Source organism: Orcinus orca, chromosome 12, assembly GCF_937001465.1.
Source record: "Orcinus orca chromosome 12, mOrcOrc1.1, whole genome shotgun sequence".
Lineage (NCBI taxonomy): Eukaryota > Metazoa > Chordata > Mammalia > Artiodactyla > Delphinidae > Orcinus > Orcinus orca.
In genome coordinates, this window is record NC_064570.1 from 27047613 (window position 1) to 27072591 (window position 24979).

The window sequence follows — 24979 nt, forward strand, 5'->3', positions numbered from 1 at the left end:
AATGGAGGTGGTGGTGCCCAAAGAAAGGTGATAGTAATGATGACTGGAGTTACTGAATACTTTGGCATATTTTGGGTACAGTAATGTATCTTTTAGCATATTATCAGAGACATTTCATAGCCAAGGCTTAGCTGTCAAGATTGGAAATGTTAAACTTTGGGAAGCAAACTCATTTTGAGACAAACCAGTTAGTTTCCTACGTCTTACTAACCGTCAGCTTCATCCAAGATTTACAATGCACGAAGCAAGCTGAATTGACTATAGGACCAATATAGAGGCTCTGTGTAATATCTTTGAATACCTTCATGTTGACATTCATCCATAATTCACAATTTCAGGATATGCTTCTTGGGGGGAAAGAGAAGAGGGCAGGGGCAGAACAACAATGAGAGAGTTCAAAAGGGTTGAAGATGCACTTGGGGTATTTGGATTGGCACTCTAGCGCTCACGGATGCTTGTGATTGCTTATCTGACCTATCTAAACTGCTGACGTCAAAAGAATTAGGCTAGAAATCTTATGATTACAGCTTTTCTTGTGATCTTTTCTGGTATTTCCTGTTTCCTGTCAGGCCAAATATACTTCGAGAGAGGGTTATTTTATGGCATCTCACCGTTTCTGTCTCAGGGAGAGCCAGAGGTACAGGGAGCACCAAGTAAAAATAATGGACGACATCACAAAGCTCTATCCGCCACCACTCCCCCATAGTCACTGACATTTCTTCTTAAACATCAAAAAAAGTTTCTGTAATGGTTCAGAGTAGGGTCTTATTTTTAATGGAACGAGGTCTATTATTCATTAAAAAGAAGCCACTTCAATTGTGTTTCTAACTATTACCTTACTTGGGTGACAAGAAGCAGGCAGGCTGTGCCTGGTAAAATGCAGGCTGCCAAGGAGGCTGCTGAGAGAAGGCAGACAGTTTCGGAGGAAAAAGGAGGAAGAACAGCCTCGAAAGCCTACACTTTTCCTCTGGAAACACAAACACCTTGTAGAAGCAGGAAAGAAAAAAAGGGCGGTTGGGGATGAGCTTCATCAAATCTTGCCTAAACGTTGCTAAATCTTCAACTTGCTTTCTGAGCTTGGCACCGTGTTTGCAAAGACAGCCCGAGGGATTGAGAGGTTAACCCTCAATGGTTTATGGGCAAATGCACTGCAGACCCAAGCTTCCAACAGCCACACGTACTGGCTCTGTCTGGCCCACACCCCCCTGCAACTCTATCTCCAAGCGACAGGCGGAAAGAAGAACCACGGAACAGGATCACAGAAGCATCTCATTTATGATGGTTTTAGCAACCAGCAGCTACCATCTCTATTTATCTCATACGTAACTTCCTTTAACCCCACGATCCTGTTTAAATTCTCAGCTCTAGTATTCTTTCCTGGTGAACAACTCACCTTTCAGTGCATCGCAGGCCCTCTAGATGGGGAAATTCACAAAGAGAGGGCTTGGGATATGCCCCCCACCACAATTCACAGTCAAAGTACGAAAACAAGAAAAAGATGTGTATACATACACACGTAAGTATGCGTTTACGGGTACATATATAACGAACTTTGTTCGTGTAAGATGAACACCACACGCTATTGAACGCAATCACAGAGATGTTGGCGCTCGGCAGTGAAAAGGACAGAAAATTAGAATTAGAGAGATTATCATGTAGAGAGGCATTTTTGGAGTGGGGAGACTCAAAGTTTGGACCACGGCAGAAAGCATGACTGAGTCAACGGCACGGCTGTACATCAAGGAACCTCGAATTGTCTCCAAGCATGTTGTGTAACCTCCAAGTACATTTAATTTTCTTACTTAAGAAAATGCAGTGGTTTAACTAGAAGATCTTAAAGGCACTTTCTATTATACAATGCAAAGAATTCTCTACTTTCCACTTAACAGTTTTCAATGGTTCTGCAAAAATTAACATTTCTTGTTCAGGGGCAACCTGGTCTTATTAATGTCATGTCTTTCTATTTTTCTGTATTCTTTATGCCAAATATCAGACCAAGTTAACTTGACTAATCTCCATTTCTCCATCATTTCTTGTGATTTTCTGCTTCTGTACCTACATTCATGTTAATTCACCAAGAAAGTCACCTTGTTACACCTTGTTGAGATCTTAACCATTTTAAAGACATAGTTGTAACGACCAGTCCACACAAAGCCTTTGTAGGTCACTCTAGAGAGGGATGAGTTAACATCCAGTCCTCAAGGATTAGCTGTCACACTTGGTTTATATTTGAGGAAGTAGTTTTACCTAATCAATACATAATAAGCTACATAAGAATTGTGTTTTTCTTATACGTTTTCTCTTGAAAGAACAGTTTGCTTAAAACAAATGGCAACCTGAATTCAGGGAGAAACGTGACTTGACAAATTAGGAGGGATAGGCTGTTCCGAGATTGTGAGGATAAATTGTGTCAGGTTTTGAATTTGGGGAAAAGATAAGCACGACTTTGAATGGGAGGTCTGGATGAAAGAACATTAAGGATGTAAATCCTTCAGGACAGGCTGGTATCAGGTGGCACAGGGTGTTGGCTTGATGATTTGCGTATTATTTCCTGTAAAATGCTATAGCACTTGGGAAAGTTGGTTTGTAAGTTAAAGAAAAAATATTCATCATCTCAAAATTCTCAATATCTACCTAATACGGTCAATGAACACCAAACTGATGGTTAAAAATCCATTGGTATCCTTACCCCAAGTCCAGCTCTCCACCAGCCATTGTTGCTAGAGCGACCTTTTGAAACTAAAATTTATCACTTCCCACTTAAATTATTTGAAGCCTTCTCATTGCCTGGAGGAAATACTCCTTAGAAAGGCAGATGAAGCCCTTGGTAACCTGTCCCCCAGTTTGCCTTTCTAGTCTCATCCCTAGCCGTCTTCCTGATATACTTCATATCTCACGACTTGGCATTGCCCAGAATTTCTTGCATTTGGTCCTACTATTTCTTTTTCCTGAAATGTCCTCCATTTCTTCTTCATTTGGAGAAATATAACTTACTTTGAATGGTACCTCAAAATAACCTCCTGTCTGAAAACTTCTTTACCATCCATAATACAGAGAGAATTAATCGCTCCCTTGTGTGTTGGCACAGACTTTGTGTAGCTACCTCCAGTGTAACATATGTCACCTACCTAGCCTGCCCTATCTATCTACCTGTGACTGTCTGTCTGTCCAACCATTCATTCGTCCATTTACCTCAACTTTCTTGGTTCATGAATTTTTATTTTTTTAAGGAACCAAAACGGTGTCTGGCACATGATAATCACTAAAAATCTTAGTTGAATAAGCAGTCTTAATCTTTCTTCAGTGTTCCCAGAGAGTATTATTTCTACTGTATCTTAAAACATATGCCATTCTGCCTCGGTATCAGTAAGTTACTTATAGATCTGTGTGTTCTAACAGGTCATAATCGCTCTTCCTTCTGCTTTCCTCCCTGGTACATTAACAATGCTACACACTGAGTAGACACTCAAAAGATAATTATTCAATTGAATAATTGAATAAACCTAGAAATTTGAATTATTTACTTCCTTTTCTAAGTATCTTGAATAAACAACCAGTAAATATAGGTCTCAATTTCTTCTATTTCTAAATGGGGAATAAATTCCCATTCAACTGATACTTATTGTACAGTAGAATAAGCTAAATACTTGTATGTAACATCAAAACATCATTTTCTATTCTGTGACCTAGAATGTTCCTAATTATTTTTGGAGTGTTGGAGACATTTTCAAAAATATTTTCAAAGCAAAATTTGTTTTAGTCCAATTTTGTCTATTCACATTCTAGGTGCATTTATCACCAAATCAAAGAATAGGGCATTTAGGATGAGAGAGGGCAGAAATCATCTGCTTGAGAGTTTATAAAGTCCAGTGAATTCACAATTCTTGATTTTCTATACCAATTTAATTGACAAGGAAATACTTTCTTTTGTTCTACTGTAGAATTAGGGATTGATCCAAGAAAAACAGTGCAGAACTCAACTAATATTCAAGAGAGATAACAAGGGCAAAAAAGATAGGTGTACCTAAACCTCAGGTGAGTTACAGAGAGGATAGGGAAGGAGACAGCAGTTTCTGTGTACCACCTACCACGAAGGAGGCAATAATGGCTCCTATGATGACACTTGAAAAAAATATTGATCCCTGTTATCATATGTAAGGCTACTGTTCTTTCTACCAGTACATGCCTCCCACCCCATCTTCTCCCTAGGGGCCAAGGTGCAGAGAAAGGAGAAGAACTCTAGAAATTTCCAATTAGCACATTTAAGCGATGATAATGTAGCAGACCTGACCAGAGTACAACGCACTGTATGATTATGACGACAATCCTAATTTGCATTAGATAGAAAACCTCAGCTTTCAATGTGGAACCTGATCATAAAGGTGTGACTTGCACACATCCTGCTTTGTGCATTACGATCATTCAGCTGAACTTTTCAGTGTCAGAGTCCTGAGATGGTTACTGAAATGCACATGCATATTTTTGGAAAACGTGAAAGAGGGAGTAGAAAGCGGAGAATGACTGGGTTCGGCACATGCATGGGAATGTAACTAAAATAAATAATATTGAGCATGCGGTACTCAAGTACAGGGCTCAGCACATGGTAGCACAACCAGTGGATAGCGGAGAGCATGTTTTTGGAAATATATCCATGTGATTTTTCTTTTGCCCTCTCTTGTGTGTATCTTCCCCATCCGTCCCACCAGAGGCAACCATTAGGGATGATTAGGAATGCTATAGCAAGAAGGAAAGGAGAGTGAGTCAATATTCATAATTTCATCTTCAGAGTAAGGGTTTTCATTTTTGTTTGTTTGTTTTCATTTGTGTGTGTGTGTGTGTGAGAGAGAGAGAGAGAGAGAGAGAGAGAGAGAGAGTTTGTAGCAGAACAATGATCTTAATAACTGGTCTTTGTGGAAAGATAAAGAGACTCTCTACAGTCATTTGTCAGGTCTCATTAACATTGAGAGGTAGGCTGTGGATACGGTTTCTTGTCCCTTCCACGTTGAGGCTTCTTACTGGAAAAGAGGATATGGCACAGAGTAAGGCCATCTACTCCTGACACCCTGAAGAACTGTGGGAAGAGAAGCAAAGGCAGAGCCCAGTGGTCAGATGGACATGCTTCCCCGTCTCAGACCGGCACTTTATGTTGCGTGTGGTCGAAACATTCAGTTGAGTGTGCGGGAGCCCAAGACACATTCACCAGATAGTACCCTGGAGAGGAGCAAGGGGAAGGAAAGTATTTATCCAAAAGAAGTCATTTAATCCAGAAGAGACTGACCACCACCTCGTTAACTAGTGAGTTCAAATTTTCTTACCCCTCATTAGGGTGGGTTCAAGGAAGCTTTGATTAGTTGAAGAAAAGAAACAGGCTACATGTATTGTACATTTGAGTGTGGGAATTTGAGATCCCTGTGACAGATGTTTTTAACAGTGACTGTTTCCTCTTCATTTCTGTATGTGTTTTTGATTCCTCTTCTTACACTTGGATCCACTTTCTTCGCAGTGTCCTCACCTCACTTCCTTCTCCTTGGTGCTCTATGCTTGGCCCCACCTGTCTCCTTCTCTTTTCTTTCTCAATCGTTTTCTTCAGCAAGTTCTATTTACTTTTCTGAATACATTTTTTGTCACCGATCCTCTAAATGAGTATGTCTTTGGGTTTTCCTAAGTGCTCATCAAGTCTGTAGATTTCTGTGCCATCCAAAAAAGAGATGGAGAAGGAAGCAAGAAAGAGAATCTTGTGCTTTGGCTTTAATTCCAGAGGTCGAGGAACATCTGGAGATTTAATGGGAAAAGTTCTAACGATTACATTATATGTCCTATTACCCTTGGTTATTGAATTTTCTTTTAAAATACCCTGACTAAAGTTTGACATTCATTCCCATTATATCTCTCACCACGATTTTACCTTACAATTTTCTGGATTCTTCACCTTTCAATTTCTACTACCGGGTACGTGCAACCGCATCCTACTCAATCTCTCTTGAAATCTGTCCTTTTCTTTCTAGGGATTTTGTTTTTCTGGAGTAGTCCTGGACCCTTGGACTCCTTTTAAGGCCATACACAGCTAAACCCTGCTTTGCCTTTGTCAAGTATGCCTTCCAACTGCATACAAGGTTGACTTTTAGGGTTTATCTTGTTACTAATGATACAGACTGTCGTGTTCCCTTAGCACTGTGTGAGAGCCCAAGAATAACAAAATGTTCAGGACAGGGGCTTGCTTTATAATCTATAAAATATCATGCCATGTGGATATTTTAGGTGAGGAGAAGTACTCTGAAGGAAGGGTCTCTGATAATTTTGTATTTTGAGGAAATCTGAGACAAGTGCACAGATACAAATCCAAACTCTTGGGGTGATCTCTTAACATTTTGGAGATGGAAGTCAATTCTAAATAGAAATCCATGGAAAGGCAGAGAGAGATAAATAGAAAAACAAAGAATAAGGTCTACATTGTGTGTACATCTAGGCTAGAGCATTGTATTAAATCACAAGTACTTTGAACTTTGCTCCCTATCATATTTTTGATATGGTGATACGCACTACTATGTATTATGAAGTAGACTGATAATTAAAGAGAGAAAATGTCAGATAATAGGAGAGGGCACACACTTTGAGTTGCTTTTGGTCTTTTAACAATAAAGCTTCTAACGTTTTCCTTTTAGAAATTAGATGCAAAAGTCAATGCTTTGCTGCTCAGTGAAACCAGTCTTGTTAAAAAAAATAAGAAAAAAGAAAAGAGAAGCTGTTTCCAGGCAAAGAGCAGAGGACATGGGAATAACATCCTCTATTCAGCTCCATGCCCCCAAAAGCTCATTTGTAGAACCGGGTAAACACACACCTTCCGCATTCTATTTTTGAAATTACATTGAGGAATATACAGACTGTTATCTGTAAAAGAAGCAACTTTTGATACTTTAGTTGATGTAAAATGTTCCAAGATTTATGAACAGAGTAATTATTTTAAAAGTATATAAAAGCAGGCATAATTTACATGCATTACTCTAAAATTTGGTAATTATCAGTAAATGACAACTCTTCTATATGAAGAGAGAACTGTCTCGTATTAGTTTTGCACATACTTTATACCTTTTAAATGGTTCTGACATCCACTCTTGTGTATTCTTTTCTTTTACTTTAAAAGCCGTAATGACTAATACTGATCTTCTGCCACAATATAAGTTTAAAAATGACTCCATCAAAAGCAAGAAATAGAATTCATATTTCTTAAGTAATCGTGCCTAGAAAAGAATGTTCATTCATGCATTTAATGGCAACTCATAAGCTATTTTATTCCTTCTGATAATTTTCTTTTTTTCACTTATCAAAGTGTATTGAGTGGCTGACATGTGAAAGATGATAGGGAGAACACAAAGAAAATAGAATGTTCTCCAGATTCTCAAAAAGCTGAAAGTCTAGGAGGGGAGGAAGAAAATGTATATTAATTATAATAAAATAAAGTGGTTTGCCTGTGAAATAAATACAAAGAAAATTCTGTAAGACTTCAGAAGAGAAAGGCACACCCTTCCTCGGTAATCTCAGAAGGGCTTTGTGTGGGGAACGGCGTGTGAGTGAGGTCTTAAAAGATGGCAGAAGTTGGGGACATGGAGGGAAGTAATTTTAGGCATTGGCAACAATGAGCAGAAAGCACGTAGGAAGCTGTGGGATGCTTGTCCTATCCGGGTGGAATATAAGTGACAAGTCAGGTGGTAAAAGTTAGCGAGTTTCAGAGTGTGGAGTGCTTTGAATGCAGGATGGTAGAATTTGGATTTTCTCCACAGACAATGGAAAAATCATTGAAGGATTCTGAAGAGGGGGGAGATCTATTCTGATTTTTCTTTTGATGTTATTGATCTAAATGATGGAGGAGAAAGAAGAGGGGTGGAGAGAGTACTGGAGTTGGAGGCTATTGGAAGATTAGACCAAACAACATGAGGTTTGGCTAAGGGCCATGTAACTGAATAGAAAGAAAGCAATGAATGTGAGTAAGTTGTTGAGGAAATAGCAGCGATATCAGTAATTATGCTAGTGAGCACTTGCTGAGCCTGTGGTAGGATGTAGGCTCTTTTTTAGGCACTGTTTTGTATTATCTCACTTAATCCTCACCTTTTTGCAAAGGTGCTGCTGTTATTCCCGTTTTTTAAAAGAAGGGGAAACAGAGGCACAGAGAGGTGAAGTAATTTGCACAGTTCACACAGTCCATAAGAGAGAGGCAGGACTTAAAATTAAAAAAATCTCAACTCTGCCAACGACACTCTTAACCTATTCTATGGAATTGGAGAACCGGTGGGAGCGGTTTTTTGTTTTTGTTTTTTTTTAAATGAACAAGTGAAGGGTTATGTAATCCACATGAACTGGGAAGTACGAGGGAGCAGTTTTGAATCTGGGTTTCTGCAGGAGTGATGCCATTTATGAAAACTAGGAGGTCTGGTGAAGCACAGGTTTAGTTCAAGGAGTGATGACGTGTCCCAGTTTTCACTCAAATTTGCATTCACATTTAAAGAATGGATTGACTTGTCAATGGTTATTATCTAGGATAGCTACAGGATGAGTGGAGGCTAATGTCTACAAGAACATAGAAAAATGCTTTGAATTAATGTCAAGTTATCTACTGTTAAGACTAATTGATTCTTTGATCAAAGCAATTTGTCCTGCTTTGAATGAAATCATTAATATTGAGGAGTATTTGAAAGTGCGCTTGAAGTTTTTACTAGTGTTTTTGAATTTTACTGGCCAATTTTTATAGCCAGTACTTTCAGTTGACATAGAGGTTGAAACTAACAAATGCTTGTTTTCACACTGAAGTTCTAGATAGAATTCTGATTCATAAATTCATAATTGTTCTCTTCTTATTAAGTTTGATTGCCCCCTGAATCTTTGGTGCCTACCACAGTCCGTGGTATACACTACACGTCTAATAAATGCTCCTTGATTTATAATAATAAAAGTGTTCAGTCTTCAACATATTTAATTTATATCATGCTTGACACTTGAGATATTTAAAAATAGCCTCTTTGTCAATCTGAATTGTATAGTTCTGGAATCAGTGAATTGTTTCAGAGATTTTCCCTTCCGAAGCTGTTTGATTTTTAGGGTTCAGTATAAAGCAAATTTCTGATATTTTTATTCTTCTTGAAGACAGGACAAGTTACAATGGCTATGGGGAAAATGAATGCTTTTTTCTTTTGAGGGAGGTGTGTGTTTTATACATTTCTGTAACCAAAGGCTGTTGAAATGGAAACAAGCTTAATAAATAAGTAAAACATAATGTAAAATTTAGACCAGAGATACCAAAATGAATGGTAAGTTCCACAGCTGCAGAGTTTGCAGGTATTTGGTTGAATTCTGAAGTCAAATTATTTATTCAACTAAGACCAAGTCCTGCTAGGGGATGTCTAGTCTTAGGTTGCTGACTAGAATCACAATTAGAATAATATTTGCACTCAGAGCATTTAAGAAACCGTTTATTTATTCCCCATCCTTCTTCCCTCTCCTCACTCCCCACTTCTGGGCACGCTCTGACCACCATGCTTTGAAGCTTATTTCCTATTGGTAATAGATGGATAATCTCCCCCTGGGAATCTTCTCAGCACTGGAAACTTGGACCTAAAACTAAAGCCCACAGAATGAGTTTAAAAATGTAAAGGAGGCACAATTCTTTGACTTATTTTCCATGGTAATATTATTTTTCTGCTTTGACCAAGGCTTATATTGCATCCACAGCCTCCGTGTTTGTCCAGCTACATGTAATCAGTAAAACAATATCTTGGTTTAAATTGAAATTACCCAGCTTGTGCCTCAATCATGTCAGTTCTGTGGATTAGACTTGGATGACTGAGATGGTCTGGTTCTGACACAATGTCAAGGTCTGGACAAGTTGTTTAGTCTCTAGCTCATTATTCACCTCGTTTGTGTTAACTAGACAGTTAGACCATCCTTTGTTTGCTTCATAGAGGGAAAATGATGTGAGTATTAATACAATTAAATACTTGGGTAAGGGGTAATGAACTGAGCTGACACTCCAACTTTGGGCATGCCGATACGTTCCAGAGTCCCTCTCCAGGGCAAACAGTGCCTCTGCCCATGTCCAGCTCCTGGGGGCACGCTTAGAAGTATGCACCTGGAGGTGTGACTTTGAAGAGCCTCTCTTCCTCCTATCATCCCCCATTCCCTCCTCCAACCTATTGCTTTAAAAGTCGCTTTAGTCTCCAGCAAAGATATTCCCACTTCCTCCTCCCTAGCTCGTCCTTGCTCTCTTCAGGGGACTCTGTTCCTGTCTGTCTTCCATCACTCACAGTTCAGTATATTTCATCTTAAACATCTCTCATGAATACATATGTATGCATTTATTTTTCCATAAATCCTTTTGCTCTCTCCCTTTATTACCTAAGCAAAATCTCAGAACACTTTTCTATTTCCCTTATGAGAAACAAAGTTCCAGTCTTGACTAAGGAGTATGAGGACAAATAATGATGCCCTTCACTAAGGAAAAAAAAAGCTGGAACTTTTAAAGTTAAATTCAACTTATTAAGAACGGTGACATCCGTCTCTAAAGTTCTCTGGACTGTTGGTTCTCTTCAGAAGTTCTGCAAGTTCATGGTTTTTAGAAATGTAAACTCATTTATCTGTTATCACAAGCAGTTGAAATATACATAGAATGTTATAGTATTTAATTTTCCTGTTTTTAGTTACTAGCATGGCAAAAAACTGTGTGCTGTAAGTGTAAGATGTTAAGTTCCTACAGGCAAAGAGAGTAAAGGAGAGGGAATAAATGACTGTGGGAGAAGATTTGGGGGTGGGGATGGAGATCAGAAAAGTCATTACAGAGAAAGGGATGCCTGAGCTGGACTTTGTATTTGAATAAAAGTTTTCAATGGCCCAAGCCAAAAAAAGACATTCTAAGCATAAGGCAAGGCTCAGAGGTAGGGCACCAACTGATGCATGTTGATGAACAGTAAACTGTCCCATGTCGTCAAAGCATAAATTGTTCGAGGATTCTGAGGCAAGGGTCAGATTCCAGAAAGAGAGGGAGGGAGGGAGGGCGGGAGGGAGGGAGGGAAAGAGAGAGAGACCACCATGTGTCTTGGTGTTTTCTACTTAAACCCCTGTACTCAAAATGAAGACAGTTTAAACCATCTCCTTCTAAAAGTGGAAAGATTCCAGGCTTTTGGAAATATTCTACCCTCACCATCACGCTGTTACGGTGAGAATGGCACAGAAACTTGATGTGAGGAGGAAATGCAGCCTCAGCAACAAGATGAGAGAAACAATAAGACAATTTGGAAAGTGAAGCAACTTGCCTTTGGGGTTTCAACATATGGCCCCATGCTGCGTATATGAACGATAATGGCTTTATGTCCATGTCAGAAAGTGTGAGCCCCTCATCTCCTTGAGGCTGGGGAGGCAGGGAAGGAAGAAGAGAAGGTAAACAGATAGCTTGTGGGGAGGTGTTGAAATAGAGCTTGGCCTCCTGGAAGGCAGGATGAAGGGACCAACAAAGCAGGGGCAGTCTCCCTGGGAAGCAGCATGGCTGCTGAGATATATTCCACAAAGGGTGAGGCAGGGGTCCAGGGGCACATTAAGACTCAGTTAGCTCAACTTCATAACATCCAGAAAAATGTAGCTTTTAAGTGACAAAAAGTTATAGGGGTTTTGTTTTCTCTCTGTAGTATTGCTTTTTCAGGAATTAGACACCTGCTAGTATATAATATAAAGAATAATACACACATATCTCTACAGACATGCTAACATCTGTTAAATTAAGTAGTTTTACCAAAAGTGTAATTTGAAACATGCATTTTAATCATTTAATATACTGAAACAAACCAGAGCAGCAGAAGTTGAAGTGTCACAGTTAAGTTTTCTGCCCAGGTGGGTTTTTCCATTTTTCTTGTACTCACATGAAATATGGGATGGCTTTAGCATTACCTCATTTTTTCTGACCAGGACCCACTTCCCTGGGCATCCATCTCCCAAATGCCACATAAACATCAGTCTCATTGGTTTCCTTCTCTTTCCTAAGTATTCGTTGTTTACTAGAGACCAATACTGTTGTTTTTTTTAATTCCTTTCCAATCTTTTTTTTTCTTGCCCAGAGCATTATTTTTTAATAATGTTCGTTTTAGATCATCAGGCAACTTAAAAAAGGTTTCTGCATAAATGATTAAAAACAAGATTAGCTGAGTTTTGATTTCCTAGTCTTTTTCCACAAGAAAAAAAGAGAGGTACTTTTTGGTATTGCTTTTCCATCTAGGCCCCCATCTCTCACCAACAATGGCATGTCAGGATTCCATGCATAGGGCTAGCCAAAACTTCAAATGCATAAACACATGCTCACATTCGTTCTTCTAAAGCAAACCATCACTTTCCAAATATCTACCAATATATTCCCCTAAGGAAGAGTGCATCTTGTATTCTTAGTGTACGGAGTTATCAGAGTCCCATCCTCCACAGGGATCCTAGGTATGTTTGTGGTGTGGTACCGCCTGTTAAAAACACAGCAAAGTGCTCCTCAACTGTCCCAAACACAGCACATTCTTAGAACATAACAAAGCTCCTATGAACCATCATTTCCAGATCTGTGAGTTGATTTTTCCTGATACCAATGGAGAAATTTGTATTATTGTCATTTGTCAAAAGGGAAAACTGAGGCAAGGAAGTTTATCAACTTTCTCATGACATAAAAAACAACCAGGCCAAACTCAGTCCTGGGAAGATTTATACATGCTGTAGTTCCACAGTTTAAAATGAGAAAATATATTTTAGTTTCCATAAAGCATTACAAAAAAGCAACCCAAGAAGAATATTCTCTCAGAGGTAACTGTCTTGTCAATAAGAAACTGCAGAGGCAGGATAGACACCCAATTTAAAGAGCACGCAATTTCATCCCCTCCCTATGGAGACTGAAACTGAGGAAATTTCACTTGTTTAAGCCACAGGGCAAACAAGTGACAAGCTAAGCCCAGATCCCAGGTTTCTTGATTGTCCGTCTGTTCATGCTCCTACTCCCACATCGCTCTTAATTTTAAGATGCATTTCTATAATAGAGCAAACGTTCATTAACCACAGCCCTCGGGCCCTATGCTGCAGTTTGTCTTCCTTCCTTTTCCCATTTTTATTTCGTGGGCTCTCCAAGGAAGGGACTGAAAGTCATGAGACTTGGCCCTGGTACCTTTCACACCTCCCACAGCTGATTTACCTGGAAGGCTGTGGAGAGCATCTTCATTCTCCAGAATGCCTCTCTGTTTGGTCGCCTGCAGCTCACTTTTGGATTTCCAAACCAGCTTTACCATCCTGATCATCTCTGGCAAGTCCCAGGGCAGCGGCCCCTGCTGGCACACCGGCCGGCTGCCCAGGGAGGAGGGCAGCACACCTTCTGGGGCCGTCCACCTTCTGCCCAGCTCTGCCGAGTGGAAATAGCGCTCGAGCACAGGCATTCTGCCCTGGTCTCCAGAAGAGGAGGTCGCGCTGCTGCTGCGGCTGCTACCAGAGGGGAAATTCTTCCCAGGCAGGGGAAGGCGAACCCCCGGAAAATCCTCTCCAGCTTCGGAAAGGCAAGCCTCCTCCAGCCTGGCAAAGCCCTGTCCCTCCAGTCCCTCCACAAACACTGACGATGAGAGCGACTCACTTCCCAAGGTTTCTCACTGGTGAGAACGGTTCCTGTCCTCCTGCCTTAGAGAGAGAAAGCATTTTTTTCCCCCTTCTCTCTCAGGCACTGACTTTGCAGCACTTAATTAATCCCAGGCTACAGCTGGAACGACAGCAGGGGGGAAAAAGGCCATGGAGGCTTTAGCCTTCGCTTTTTCTCTCTTCTGATTTATTTGTTCTCGAGTCTCTTTTGGTGCTTGTCAAAGTTTGTCAAGTGGCTTGTTTAGCCCTCAGGGACTTCAGGCAAAGATGTGGGGCGGCGCCCCTTTGCCAGCCTCCCAGGGGGTCCTCCAGAGACCAGTTACCTGAAGGTGTCAGGTAAGGAGTCACCCCTGTGGTGCAGGAAACCTAGACGCTTCCCTGGCTCCAGCCCTGCAAGCATCAAGGAGAAAACAGGGGAAGCTCAGCATCGCAGCTGCTTCTCTCCGGAAGGTCTGGCTGGGGGCCACCTTACCCTCTCACCACAGTGTGCGCTGGACTGGGGCTCTTCAGAAGGCTCTTGGGTTGGTCCTGGGCACCACGGTTCACACACTCCCCTCCTCCACACCCCTCCCCCTTCGCTGTCACTTGCTTTTCAGCAAACTTAACTGGGTTTGGCCTGTTAGTCAAATCCCTTTGTAACCTCAGCTGCCCTTCAGCTGGAAGGGAAATAACATTGAATCACATTCCAAAGCTAACTCTGAAAGAAGTGAATTGGGGCAGCATCAAGGTCCTCGTGCAAACGTGCGGTGCGGTTGCAGAGTCTGGACAAATAGCTGGGCATGGTTAAAAACTCATTTCAAAGGACTGGTAATTTCCTTTAATAATAATTTTAAACTAGATTTGTTGGGGGCATAAATGACAGTGAAAAGAAAGTGTTGAAGGTTCACTTTCCAGAGACAGAGCGCTGTGGACATAGTATTTTGGCCACAAACTGCTCCCCCCACCTGACAGTGGTTCAGTTGAGGCCGGTCGCGGGCCATGTGTCTTGGATCCTGAGGCTCAGAGCTGGAGACACTTACCCTAGAAGTCAGAACCCTTGCAACAGAAAGGGATGGCCCCTGGAGCTAGTGTGCAAAGCCCTGGACACAAACAAAAGTGGGATGCTATTATATTTGGTACTTTTGCCAGCAAATTGGGTTTGTAGGAACAATTTGAACTTGTGCATTCACGTGAATAGCTCCTATTTTCTTGGGGAGGCCATTGTAACAATCCCATCTTTCTCTCCTTTTCATGTCTCCATATTGCAAAGTGCATTATTTTGCTTGGCATTTTATTTTCCTGATGTACAATCTGTTGCTTCTGCTCTACATTCTTTTTGGGGCTGTTTTATCACACAATCATCTGATGTTTCTTTAGGGGAGAGCAGAGGGGACTTGGAGGAGAGGAGAAAGACCATTGTAGGGTGTGTATTATTTTCATCGCCCTTACCTCATACTTTAAAAGTTGAAACTAGCAAAGGCTACTGTAATTTTGTTGTTGTTGTTATTATTATTCCTCTAAACCCATGGTTAAGGAGTTTAGTTTTCCACACTGAATTAAGTGGCTTTTCTTTTTTCTGGATGGAAAAGTACACTGGCAAACCTACTGTCTTTCCTAATAGGCAAAGAAGGGTCAACATCTTTTTTTTTTTTTTTTTTTTTTTTTTTTTTTTTTTTGCGGTACGCGGGCCTCTCACCGCTGTGGCCTCTCCCGCTGCAGAGCACAGGCTCCGGACGCGCAGGCTCAGCGGCCATGGCTCACGGGCCCAGCCGCTCCGCGGCATGTGGGATCTTCCCAGACCGGGTCACGAACCCGTGTCCCCTGCATTGGCAGGCGGACTCTCAACCACTGCGCCACCAGGGAAGCCCTGGTCAACATCTTTTAAGGATAAAAAACAACAATAAAAGACATTTAAGACACTGCTTCTTGTGAGTTTCATGATTAAAATATCGATCAAACAGCTCTTCCTATTAACAACCAGATATTCATAAACCCAACTAGGGAATAATCAATGATCCACTTATGAGAAAGATGTGCCTTTTTAAACTTCCCTCTTTATAAGGGATGAAGGGATTTAAGCCTCAGTCTGACAGTTTCACCACTTCTGACAGCCCTCCCAATTCTTATCTTACCCTTCCATCAGAATGGAGGCATTCAGGCTCTCTAGAATTGAGACACTTTTATTTAATAAGCACATGTAGGCTGTTGTACTCCATTAGCATATTTCCTGAATAATGTCTTATACTCACTCCTCAGTCACAAACTTCCTTGACATAACAACCGAAGAGTTTCCTAAGTGTTTGACTATTTTTATTTTTGTTCAGTTATTTTGCAATAGTACTTTGCATCAGGATATCCTGACCCTCAGAACAAAGGGGTTAAGAACAAAGAAAACAAGTATATGGTATAATATGTCACATACGCTAATGTATTAAGAATATAACTCTTCATTGCACATATTTCTTCAAGAATGGCTTTCTTAAAAAATCCAAGGATATGAGTTTCCACTGTATTTTCTATATTGTCTTACATATTTCCTCGTAAAAATATCTCAGAGAAGTTGCAAAACACTGAATCACTGAACATGAATACTTCCTAGTGGAAATGGATTAGGGCCAAGCAAATACCATCTTAAATTTTCATTCTCAAAGAGGAATCTCCTTCATCTGGATATTTGAAAATTAAAAATATTGCACAATTAAAACCAAAAATTCTCCCCAACATGGGATTATCTTCACTCCAGGGTAGAAGTGCAGAAATACCACAAGGAAGGTCATTCTCATGGTATTTCTGGCTCACATAGAAACAGGAAGTACAGGAAATCTTGCAAGAAAGCTTGGCTCAGGAGAATTTTGGCTCAACTGCAGGTTCAAGAGAGTGGGATAAACCGATGAGATGCTAGCACTTGTTGGACTAATATTGCTATCCCTCACAAATTCTCTGAAAGGTGGCTTTGTTCCATTCTGTAGGCTGGCATCTCTTTTGTCTTAAAGACAGTTACTTTAGAAAAGCATGTCTGTAAACCTATGATTTTTCCCTTACTCAGTGAACATCATTCACCTATTATTATACTAGGGATGGGGAGAAGGGGCTGATGGGGAAGTTCTGTGCCCTGAGGACTCATGGAGCAAAGAGGTCTATGTGACTCTGTGACTTGTAAGATTCTTATAAGTCTTAATATTTGTAACTAATGTGCTACAAATAGGAAATTTAAAATGGACTTTCAAAATAATTGCATTTTTTTTCAGGCATTGTGAGTCAACCTAACATCCCGGTAAGAGGGAAACAGCGTAGTTCTCTTCTTGTGTGAAGGAAATGTAATGAGAACTAACAAAGTCAAAACCACTTGTTCCAATGGATACCTAATTCTATCAAAAATACTTTGCTGTGTGTTTGCAGCTATAAAGGAAAGAATTGATAACCACAATGCTGAAGTATATGACCAAGAAAAAAGATTTGAAGACATAATGTTTTAGAACCTGGATTATCTTGAAGAATTTCTAGTGTTCTGGGGGCTATGTAAAAATCTTGTGGACTTATGGCTAGGCAGATAAGCCCTTATTATATATGATTTTTAAAAGAAAATATTAACAATATTAAATATTTCTAATCATTTCAGAGAATGTACATTTTTTAAAAATGGAAACTTAGAAATACACATTCATTTCAATTTTAGATTATTTTGAGTCTAGCAATAGATTTTCACAAAACGTCATTTTAATTAAAGTATTCTCACTCAGATATTTTGCAAGTATTTTAAATACTTATTTTTTTGCGGTACTAGGGCCTCTCACTGTTGTGGCCTCTCCCGTTGTAGAGCACAGGCTCCGGACGCGCAGGACCAGCGGCCATGGCTCACGGGCCCAGCTGCTCTGCGGCACGTGGGATCTTCCCTGACCGGGGCACGAACCTGTGTCCCCTGCATCGGCAGGCGGACTCTCAACCACTGTGCCACCAGGGAAGCCCTTAAATGCTTATTAACCCTCATCCTGCTTCTATATTTAAAGAAAAATTTCAAACTATTGTGGGAGTTTATTCATTTTGTCCTGGCCTTTTCTCTCCATCAGTTCAAATACGGATGTGTAAACACACACACACACACATGACCACCCGAGGTTTCACAAATGCAATTCAAATGAAATTCAAAACGAGCAAGGGAGGAAAAACCGGTCTTTCAACTTTGTTTAATGTAGTCTAAGTAGAAGAAGCTCAAACAATTTACAGTGTCCTTCAGGAGAAATAGAAATGTAATAACTGTGGCCTTAACTAATCTCAAGGAATCATGCCAGCAAGCAGGGAAAAGGACTTGGTCTACAGACCGACCATAGAAGGCAGCACATATTTCCCTTGTCACGTGGAAAGGGAGGAGAGTGGTGGGGCAAGATGAGGAAAGGCGAGGTGGGGGGAAGTAGAAGGGGGCTGAGCTGACAGATTCATAGTTTGATTTCACAACAGGTTTCTAAACTACAACCAATTATTCCCTTATTCACTCTGCAAATATGTATTAACAGCTAGAGCAACAGCAGAGGAGAGAACCTCTTGTACCAGCCCTTGGGTCCTTTCTCAGGCACTGGGACCTGTCTGGCTTCCCTCACCTTGATTCTGATTTTCACTGTGGGTTAGGTCTTCTATTACTTTTCTTTGGATATTTAAAGAGAGAAATCAGGGTTTGAGCTGGCATCAGATCTCTATCCTGGCTCTCAGATATCTAACTAATGCTGTTTACTGTCTCTGACAGTTAACCCACAACAAATGAGTCCAATAACACAAGGGTTGAGAACAAAATGGCTGGAAGGGGCTTCCCTGGTGGCGCAGGGGTTAAGAGTCCACCTGCCAATGCAGGGGACACGGGTTCGTGCCCCGGACCGGGAAGATCCCACATGCCGCGGAGCGGCTGGGCCCGTGAGCCATGGCCGCTGAGCCATGGCCGCTGAGCCTGCGCGTCCGGAGCCTGTGCTCCGCAACGGGAGAGGCCACAACAGTGAGAGGCCCGCGTACCGGAAAAAAAAAAAAAAAAAAAAAAAAAAATGGCTGGAAGAGTTGATTTTCTCCATCTGGCTCCTCCTCCCTGCTGTTCTTTCCAGGACTAAACACCCGATGCTTTGCTGTGTGATGATGGCATCCTCTGGCTGAAACCTTCCTGGGATTTCAGAAATATTTCTGATTGTCAAAGATTGTAAGTGGTGGTAGAGTACATTTTTCATAGTTTCATGTTTGAGGGCGTGTCACCTTCTTAAAAAATAGCTACAATGATGAAATCTCCAAGAAGTCCATCAAGACTACTTATCTTAGGGTTATAAAAACTGTACTTCAGTCTCAGTTCACCACTGAGCTTTGCCTCAAACGTAAGAGATTTATTTATAAATGGGTATGACAGCAGTAACGACCTCATCTATCACATGGGGATCTTCTAAGAGTAAAATAAGATTAAAATGTGAGTGATTCGTAAGCACTAGTGTGCTGTAAAATTTCTGAGTGATTGTTTTTAAGCTAAGAAATCATAATTGACAATTTATCTAAACTCAAATTTTGGCTCTACTTTCCTGGGATCTATAAGAAAACTGACAAGTCAAACCCCCCATCCTTGAGTTAGGTCCCGCTTTGGAAATTCATGTTCCCCATGAGGATGGAGGAGTAGAGGAAATCAGAGACAGGGGTATTAGAGAGAGTATTGGAGAGTGGCCCCATGGGAGAGATAGTGAGGGATTTAATGGTACAAAGGTGAGGAAAGGTGGGCAAAGCGATTGACGCGTGAATGAGAGCAGATAGATAAAGGACAAAGTATGTGTTAAAAGAAGGGTCCCAGTAGGATAAATATTCACTGTAACTGCATTTTGGAGGTGTGATAACGGTCATGAGTCCTGTCTAGGGTGTAAGCCTGCAACCCTGCTTTACCATGGGTTATTTAGTGTTCTGTATCGATTCCCTTGATTGGGAATTTCAATTTCAGACCACAGTGACTAACGGGTATGTTTGATGTTCATGAGCTGTACAGCTTTGTGTCGTGTGCTGTGGTAGTGAACATGCGTCTTAGGCCTCCCCCGGCCTCATTTCTCTAAACAAGTTATGTGGGCCTCCAATTTTTTGCTTGGGGTCTATATTCCTCAAACATTTTAATAATTTTGACAGCTCCTAGCTCATCTCCATTTAATTGACAAGTGTTTTTCAAGGTAGTATAGTATGTAAAACCAAATACAGTGTTTCAAAAGTGGCTTAAAAACAGTCTGACATATGCTTTACTTCTTTTTTAAAAAATTTTTTATCGGAATACAGTTACTTTACAATATTGTGTTAGTTTCTGCTGTACAGCAAAGTGAATCAGCTACATGTATACATATATCCCCTCCTTTTTGGAGTTCCTTCCCATTTAGGTCACCACAGAGCACTGAGTAGAGTTCCCTGAGATATACAGTAGGTTCTCATTAGTTATGTATTTTGTACATAGTATCAGTAGTGTATATATGTCAATCCCAGTCTCCCAATTCATCCCCCCCTTCCCCCTTTGTTCTCTATGTCTGTGTCTCTATTTCTGCTTTGTAAATAAGATTGTCTATACCATTTATTTTGCAAGTGAGATACATGGATTCTGGAAGCTCTCAAGAATTAGCCCAGGCTGAGAAGACCTCAAGGAGGCAGGAGGGGAGATTGTCCAGACATCTTCAAAGACCTGCTGGGAAATGCCCGAGTGAGGATTTTTCCCTCTTAATATAATCAAAATAAACTAGTAAGATAGAAAAATATTATTAGTATAAACAACATAAAAGGAAAGTGAGAAAATGGTAAGGAATAAAACCTTCTAACAGTACCAATTTTCCCCCCTTGGCATTCATTTATGTTTATGTTTACAGAGTTCAAAGTCAATTTGGAAGAAGGAAGTTTCAACTATATGTGTATGAAGTGTAATCCTACTGCCTCTTCAAATTATTATTTATTTTTCCCTCTTTCTTTCACTTATTACCTCCTGGTGATTATGAATTACGTAAAACATCTATGCCAAAAGGTGTCTCTCACATGCTGTTTTGAGCAATGCTTTTCAGATGTTAGTGTGCAAACATATCACCCGGAGATCCTATTAAAATGCAGATTCTGTTTGGGCAGGTCTGGCTGGGGACCTGAGACCCTGCATTTACATGAAGTTCTCTGGGGATGACAAGGCTGCTAGTCTGCGGTCCACACTCTGAGTAGCAAGGCTAGAGGATTACTATGTGGCAGGTATTTTCTGCCTCTTCCACGTTAGTTATTTATGAAAGAAAATGCAGCAAAAGTGCCTACCTTTACGGGAACATTTTTTTTTTAACATCTTTATTGGAGTATAATTGCTTTACAATGGTGTGTTAGTTTCTGCTGTATAACAAAGTGAATCAGCTATACATATACATATATCTCCATATCTCCTCCCTCCTGCGTCTCCCTCTCACCTTCCCTATCCCACCCCTCTAGGTGGCCACAGATGTGTTAAGACTTTTGAAAACAATCAATAGTGGCTCAGGATAAGTACTCTCAACTGGAAATAAGCAACCAGGACTGCAATATAAGAGCAAGGGCTATATGTGCAGGGACATTCATGATATTGAACCACTGCTTGGCTTTTGAATTTTGTTTCATTAATTTCTTTCCCTTAGAAATTAACTTTAAAGATAAGGTTGAACATCCAGTATTGGCCACTGTGATGAAGAATATATACAATGGAGTCAACTTCAAAACCAAATGGTAATTTTTGAAAGTCTTTCCTCACCAAATGTCAAACAAAATTTACTTAGGCCAATTTTGCCAACCCTCTGTCTTTCCAGCATTTTGTTGGGCTACTACTATTGCTATTTTCAGAATGACTGAAATACAGGCAAGGCTCTGAGTCTTTGATCTTCATCATCAGGGATATTCTCACCAAGACCTACTCCTTCATTTGATTTATTAAAGTCTATGTAAAGCGGTCTTTGGATGAAGCCTGGTAATCTTTCCCACTGTAATATTCCATGCATGAAAGAATGGTGACCAGATGATTCCACAAAGCAAAGATGGAAGAAAAGAAAGTAGGCATTCATGGCACTATAACCAGCGAGTGGCCCATGGTGCTGCTGACTCAGAGAGATGTACTGTAATTTCACAGCCTCGGCGAAATACGAAACAAAACACAAAAGATAAATAAACTCTGCAATGGGCTGCGCTCTTTACCATGTATCACCTGGAATTCATGCAGCTCCTGGCATGGTATTCGTGGGAAAGTGATGCCAGAAGCAAAAGGCATGTGAAATCAACTGGGAGACAAGAGTAAATCCAAAGCACAAGGCTCGAACACTACCAGGTTTATATGATTAAAAATTTGTACAGTTAACTGAATAAGAACGCTTAGAATAAATGGAAGCATCTGCTGGTAATTGGAAACACAGTTTGCTGTATTTTTTTCCCGTTGTTTTCCCTGGTTCTTTCTAAGGCTAAGCGCTTTGCTACAGTGATGAACACCTATTTTCCTGTCATCTACAGGAGTAACTTAAAAAAAAAAAAAAGGGAAAGCTGGAAGATAATGGATTAAAAATGAATATATATCATGGTTATTTTTAAGGTAATTTTAGAACCTGTTTTCCTCTGTGATGGCAGGAGAATCAAGGGTGAAAAGTAAAGGTGAAGCTTTTTAATGTATAATGTATAGACAATATATACTACTCTCTGTGTAGTATGGTACAGGGGATCCAACGGAACCCCCTCCCCCACCCCGCTTTTTTTTTTTAACATCTTTATTGGGGTATAATTGCTTTACAATGGTGTGTTAGTTTCTGCTTTATAACAAAGTGAATCAGTTATACATATACATATGTTCCCATATCTCTTCCCTCTTGTGTCTCCCTTCCTCCCACCCTCCCTATCCCACCCCTCTAGGTGGTCACAAAGCACCGAGCTGATCTCCCTGTGCTATGTGGCTGCTTCCCACTAGCTATCTACCTTACGTTTGCCCCACCCCGCTTTTTTGATATGTAGTGTTGCTAGAAGAATAACAGCAGTATCATCAATGAAAGAAAGCCTAGCATGCTGGAGTAATCGACAACACTGGTGCACGTATGAGATCTTAACCGTCTAAAGATTCTCTAAGAGTTTCATTGTGGTAACTTTCTTTTCCATCCCACAGTTAAATTCTAAGATTTGCTCCTTCTAGTCCATAAAATATCTAAAATGATTGCAAATCTTTCTGTCTCTAAGATATCGTTACCATGGGTCTCACTCTATTTTCTCATCTGGACCTCTGGGCCCTCCTACTCTCTGTCTTCCATGACCTTCTCCCTGAATCCGTTCTGCAGTCTGATCATGAGACTTCTTGCATTCTTTGTCCTCTTATACATCTTTGTTTTTGACATTCATGTTCTGCTGCCTGTTTAGTGCAAGGTAAAAATACCTACCTTTGACTTGCATGTGTTCACATACCTTGCGGCTCTTAGGTTTGTGTGTCTGGATTAGAGTATACGGGGTCAACTCCAGAACCACTATAACTAGGTTTTTAATAAATACCTTTTTAATGTTGTTATTACTTCTTTGCTTTCAAAGTTTGAGGAGTAAATTGATTGAGCTACTTCTAAAACGTGTTTTTCAAGTCTCTCATAAACCGTTAAAAAAAGTTCAGTGAAGTCTTATTTATCTTTAAAAGTTTTGGTATTGTGAATTAGACATACCTTATAATCATGTCATTTTCTAATGTGTAACAAGTAAAAAGTGATGGCAGATATTAGTACTAATTCGACACAAAGAGAATTATTACTTAAAGAAACAGTACAAATCCCTTTGCTGGGCATTCAATGTTTTCAAAAATAAGTTGCCACTGACCTAGTCCTGTAAACTCACTCAAATTTACATTTAACACTCAAAATTCCTATGGAAATCACACTGTTGCCCATACATGCTAGGTGCACTGTGACATTCTGCATGGTAGGCAGAATAATGGCCTCCCAAAGATGTCCACATCTTAATCCCTAGAGCCTGTGAATATGTTAGTTTACATGGCAAAGAGGAGTTAAGGTAGCAGATGGCATTAAGGTTGCTAATCAGCTGGTGATAAAATAGGGAGACTCTTCTGGATTACCTGTATGGGCCCAGTGTAATCACAAGGGTTTTAAAATGTGGATTCTGGGGGCAGGAGAGTCAGTGTCAGAGTGACGGGATGCGAGAAAGACTCAACTAGCCAGTGCTGGCTTTGAAGACAGAAAGGAACCCCCAAGCCAAGGAATGAGGGCAGCCTTTCAAAGAAAAAAAAGGCAAAAGCTGGATTCTCTTTAGAGCCATCAGAAAGGAATGCAGAGCTGCAGACACTGTGATTTTGGCCTAATGCACCCATTTTAGACTCCTAATCTCCAAGTCTACAAGATAAAACATTTGTGCTTGTTTTAAGCCACTGAGTTTGCGGTCATTTGCTACAGCAGCAATAGACAACTAGTATGTTATTGCTCACATTATTCTTCTCTTTATTGGGAAAGAGTTTCCCATTCACCTAATCTGAAAAAAGTCCCACTTTCTTCATGAAGTCTTTGTGCCCCACTTCAAATTGCCTCTTTTATTTAAATAAAGCAGCACCTCATCCATCTTATTTATCTGTAAGATAACTTGTATCACTATTTGCCTTTGATGCTCTGGCTTGCCTTTCAATTTAGACTGCATTGTTTCATACTTTGTAACATAAAATCCTGGTGATGTATCCTTCCTTCCTTCATTCATTCTGCATTTACTGAGTGGTTAATAATTTACTGAGTGTCCCATGCTAAGTGCTTTATATACCAAACCATAGTCCCTGTCTTTAAAATTATTTACAAATTTAGTGGAGAAACAAACATATATATAACTAACCATAAAGCACAGTGAACTGTAGTGTTAACATATAATTGTGGACAGAACAGGTCTCAATTAGTGTTTGTTATTAATAACGATGAAAACCAACTTTCTTCATTAAATTTTTTCTCATTATCTTGACAATTAAGACAATGTCTAGAACTCCTTTTAAAACAAACAAAAAATCATGAACTATATTATATAGAGTTTGTATATCTCCAGGATAACATGGATAGTTGATTATATTTTTGTTATCTTTTACGTGCTGATAGGATTTCTTTAAAGTTTAGCTGTAATGACTTCTAAAACTTCAAGAATCTTCTCACCACTTTTCTCAGGTGAGGTGGCACCATGTTCCTAGTGAATTGGCAGCTTAGGGAAAGTTCTTGCTCCTAGATAGCCAAGAAAGACAAATCATGTAATGCCAGGGTTTTAAGGGACTTTAGAGATAAATTAACCATTTCAATTAGATCATGCCTTAGCTCAGGCTGACGACAGGCTGGGTGGCTTAAACAACAGAAATTTATTTCTCACAGCTCTGGAGTCTGAAAGTCTGAAATCAGGGGGT

General features: G+C 40.2%; 1 protein-coding gene across 9 annotated transcripts in view; it reads right to left on the reverse strand.

Annotated features, from left to right (window-relative positions):
- PDE7B (phosphodiesterase 7B) overlaps window positions 1-24979 on the reverse strand; it is a 480299-nt gene that overhangs the window by 136191 nt on the left and 319129 nt on the right. For 3 of the 9 annotated variants that reach the window (XR_007470664.1, XR_007470663.1, XM_049695594.1), the window contains exon 1: window positions 13196-14111. The exons of 4 other annotated variants lie outside the window; for them this stretch is intronic. Coding sequence is in view for 3 of the 5 variants with exons in the window: in XM_049695594.1 (XP_049551551.1) it covers window positions 13196-13433 (238 nt within the window). In the remaining 2 variants the exon portion in view is untranslated. Of the gene's footprint in view, window positions 1-13195; window positions 14121-24979 lie in introns of those variants that run through there. 2 more of the 9 variants (XM_049695596.1, XM_049695595.1) reach the window with 2 other exon arrangements.